Source organism: Neolamprologus multifasciatus, chromosome 16 (genome assembly GCF_963576455.1).
Source record: "Neolamprologus multifasciatus chromosome 16, fNeoMul1.2, whole genome shotgun sequence".
NCBI lineage: Eukaryota > Metazoa > Chordata > Actinopteri > Cichliformes > Cichlidae > Neolamprologus > Neolamprologus multifasciatus.
In genome coordinates, this window is record NC_140454.1 from 1833163 (window position 1) to 1837386 (window position 4224).

Consider the following 4224-nt stretch of genomic DNA (forward strand, 5'->3'; position numbering starts at 1 on the left):
CATCTCTTCTGTTCAGCTTGGCGTTGTAGGCAGCATAGCTGACGGAGGACTCAGACGAGCTCTGAAAGGATGAATGGGGCAGCGCCGATACCAGAGGGCCGTTACAATTATCTGGGAATAAAAGACAAAACACCACCAATTCAGATGCTGTACTTCCCAGCTTGCCATGCCTATAGATCAGGCTGTAACAATGGAAAATGGATAACGTTAAACATTTCAGGTTAAAGTGCGCCTCCGCCTGTCAATAGACGTTTTAAAGCAAGAATTAGAGAGAAAATAACACGACTGCCTCACTCCTCGGATGCCTCAAACAGTCTATTAACCCCTGCAGTGACCCTCGAAAGCTGCACAGAAAACGGCGGGGCTGCTTTTGTGTTTGTGCGTGCTCTTTTTAATCCCACATTGTGAGATTACATCACATCCGACAGACAGGAGCAGATTAAGAGTCCAGCGATCTAAAGCTGTCGGTGCCGTCTTCATCTGATCCACCCGGCTCGTCAGAAGAGCCCCGAGTCGCACAACAACAGTCTCTGCTCTGCTGGAGTGCACGGCTGCATTAAGACCCGCGGCTGAGGACGTAATGAAAACTGGCACCGGCCTGATTGCAATTATCCCTCCACTCCTTCAATCAGTGTGGCACTCGCTCTTCAGAGTGAGAGCGAGGCCCTTTTGTTTTTGGATGTCATCCTCCTTTGTGCTCAGATGGATTCGAAGCACATCTGGAGCTGCGATTGGCTATCCATCTGGTTGAAAACAGCGCAGCAGAATCGACAGCGTGAGCTCGCTCTCTTCTCGGGTGTCCCACTGAATCTCGACTGACCTGATTTGACTTCTCTCAGATCACTCGCCAAGAGATTTTTCTAATCCTGATTTCAAGTGTGACTAAAGTGGATCACGCTGTTTTGTCCAAGACTTAAATTATGGCTGAGCTGCAGCACATTTGCACATGTTCGTTTGGGAAATAAGAGCAGCGGCTTGGCATCTTAACGCCGCCACGAGAACTGGGGTTATTATGCAACGCTATTTGTCTTCATCTATCAGAAGTCTCCTCGATCCTGCTGGATTCCCACTAAATAACTCACCTTTCTTTCCATCTGCATCCATCCTTTCCTCAGCAGCAGCTCTGCTCTGAAGGAGCACAGACCTTTAAAAGCCTCTGCTCCGTCATTCAGTCCTCACATTTACAATGAAACCTTGACAGCTTTGAAGACGTGAGACAAACCAACGATACTTTAATATTCTGACACATGTTCTCAAGTTGGCAGGTGTTGTGAAGTGCTGTGTGAGTGCACAGGAAGTTTCTCCGTGTGCAAATTGTGCATCTCACAGACTCGGCTGTTGTTTACAGGTTTCGGTCCCGAGCCAAATGCCCGGCTGTCGGTCAGAGAGACTTATGGATGCAGGAAAATTTGTCTGCAAAGCTGCTCCGTGGCTCGGGATAACTGAAAATCCTCTGAAGCTGACTCACAATCTCCATGTAAGGCTCAAACGCTGGAATTTTATAGCCAAATGAACCCCGACTATGAACACATCCAAACAAGTGTGAGCAGAGAAGGAACGCTTAATCTCTCTTGAAATCAAAATTACATCGACTGCCACAGACCGATGGTTGTCGGCCGCGTTCACAGAAGTGCTACGACGACGTGTTTCTGCGCAGACCGACACCGAGCTGCTAGAGATGAGTGGTGTTGACACTCACAGGCTTAAAGTGCCATTTTCTGTGAACACTTGAAATATTTACACGTGTGCAGTGTTTCCGACTGCGGTTCAGGGCAGAGGCTTACATACTGTACACTCACCACAGCCGTCAATCACACAGTTATTTTAGATTTAATGTTTTCTTTAAGCCATTCTGTTTCCAGCAGGTTCTTCTCTAATCCACACACGAGTTTACATAAAGGCAAATATATATATATACATACGACCCAAAGAAGATTTGGTTTAATGTCCCCAAACAAGCGAAACCCACCAATAAACCCAAACTGACCTTCACCCTCATTACCACGATGAACGTGCATCTCTGACCACAATAATTAAACAGGAATGTGCATCCGTTGGATTTTTAATTTTTCATCCTCTAAAGACTTTAGAGAAAAATGAAGTGTGCACTTTTGGTTCTGATGTAAGATTTGTTTGTTTTTAAAGGACATTTATTCTTAGCTCGGTGCTTTACAATATTCCCACATTCGGTGTACAGAAACGATGCTTTTCTCACTAAATGTCTGAAAGCTTCCCATCCTGGCTCATTTGCCAACACACCTAGTTGTCAGTGGCAACAACAAATGTCACCTTCAACAATGGGTGCAGCAACAAAAAGCTTTGTTTTAGTAAAGAAACCCGGCACTAATTGGTCTTTTTCATGTTGTGAGCAGGTGCTCTCATCCAGCGGCTAACAGGCCGTCTTGCTGTATTACCAGCTGTCCAAAAATGATGGAAACAACTTTTTGCGTGCACAATTTTGATGAGCAATAGCAGTAAGTGCTTAGCTCTCTGACAAATGCATTTCATTTACTGTGCATAGATCATAATAAAAGGCTTTTTCCACTTAACCCTCCGAGGTCTGAGTCAGACGTGTCAAACTCGAGGCCCACGGGCCACATTTAGCCCACGATGCAGTTACCTCTAACCCACAATATAATTTCATATTTCAATTATTAATGGCCAGGGGGTATGTGGCACCCACACCAGTCATACTGCAAACCCCATAATGCAGCGCAGCAGTCGGTGTCCCTGCAAGCACCAATCACTTCTTCCCCCTGTCCACTTCGACCAGTCAGGGCCAAGCAGATGGATGCAAGTCTGAGTTCACTCAATTAAAGCAAACCCCTAAAAGAAATCACCAAAACATGGTGGGATGCAGACGCTGCTGGTAAACCTGTGTTTACCAGAGATATCGAAGTCGGCTCAGCAACGACGTCTCGTGCATTTTCAAACGTTTGCTTGAGCTCACGAACACAATCACTGCTGCTGATGGTGTACGTGAGCGTGCCACTTAAAAGCACCGTTGATGGAAAGACTTCATCACACACTCCCTTGCTGTGGATAAGAGCACTGACTGATGCTTCACAGTTGGTCTTTTTCATCCATAGATTTGACTCCACTTTATGTGTTAAACAGGAACTTTTGAGGATTCAATCAATGCATGGAAGGAGCAGATAGATCTTTGAAATGCACAAAAGACATGAAAGTGCATTTGGACAAATGTATGATGCTAACAACAGACAGAGTGGGTGTGATGCACGATGAACAAACAAGATGCTGGGAAAAGATGCAGAGAGAGACGTCCAATCACTGCATCATAAACCAGGAAACACTATGCAGTAAATCCCTGAATATTGAACATTTAATGAGCCGGCCAACACTCGGTTAGCTTCCTCAAGGCCAGTGGTTTAGATCCCCACTCGCCCTCTGGGTGCCTATCACACTGAGGTGTGATGGCTAAGTCAAAAAATGCTCAATGAATTTTTCAAGCTGCACGAGGACAGTGAAGGAGAAGCCTCAGCAGTGCAAACTGCTCAGTAATTCACCTGCCGTTGATCTGTAAAAAGCACCTGTAAACATCCAGGCGGAGCTGATCGGACTCCAGTGTGGTGGCACGCTAAAGCTAACACACTTCCCCTGCTTCAGCCTCAATATGATCCCCCAACTATGCCTCCGAGTCACTTAAATCCTCAGTGTGTTAAGCAGTACATATTTATTTAAGCAGAAGGCCTCCCCCCGATGTCTGTTTTATTCTTTCCACAGCTCAGGACATCACCACAAACAAAACTGGTTTATTAGTGGAATCACAGCCTTTTTCAAAGTTTGCAATGAAAGTTCTTCATCTCAGCCAAAGATATTTTAATAGAAAACCAAATTATTTTGAATTGTATTTAATTTATAGAGAAGACTTAATAGTCTTTTTCATTCATGTTCCTGTTCAAAACATGGTTACTTTGTCTGTACAGTAAATCATGTTTCACCAACAATTTAAAGAGTGTTCTGAGTTTTTGGCCATTTCTATGATTGAGTTTCAGCCTGTGGTCTAAGCCAGCGGTCTTCAACCCCCGGGCCTCGGACCAGTACCGGTCTGTGAGTCGTTTGAGTTGAGGCTCAGGTGTGAAATGTATAGTTTTCAGGGGTTTTATTGGTTTTCAGCGTTATTTTGTTATCGTTTTTATCGTTTACTCAGTTTTCCTGGGTCTTTTCACGTGTGTTATGAATAAATCTTCTTTTTTTCAGTAC

The 4224-nt window shown here is 44.7% G+C and overlaps 1 protein-coding gene and 1 long non-coding RNA gene across 4 annotated transcripts in view; one reads left to right on the forward strand and one right to left on the reverse strand.

Annotated features, from left to right (window-relative positions):
• The window catches only part of cntnap5a (contactin associated protein family member 5a), a 155266-nt gene that overhangs the window by 120212 nt on the left and 30830 nt on the right, over nucleotides 1-4224 (reverse strand). For all 3 annotated transcript variants that reach the window (XR_014869904.1, XR_014869905.1, XM_085136080.1), the window contains exon 2: nucleotides 1-111. Coding sequence is in view for 1 of the 3 variants with exons in the window: in XM_085136080.1 (XP_084992206.1) it covers nucleotides 1-111 (111 nt within the window). In the remaining 2 variants the exon portion in view is untranslated. The remainder of the gene's footprint in view (nucleotides 112-4224) is intronic.
• The window catches only part of LOC146499966 (uncharacterized), a 15579-nt gene continuing 11461 nt past the window's right edge, over nucleotides 107-4224 (forward strand). The window contains exon 1 of the long non-coding RNA XR_014869909.1: nucleotides 107-2474. This is a non-coding gene — a long non-coding RNA (uncharacterized LOC146499966). The remainder of the gene's footprint in view (nucleotides 2475-4224) is intronic.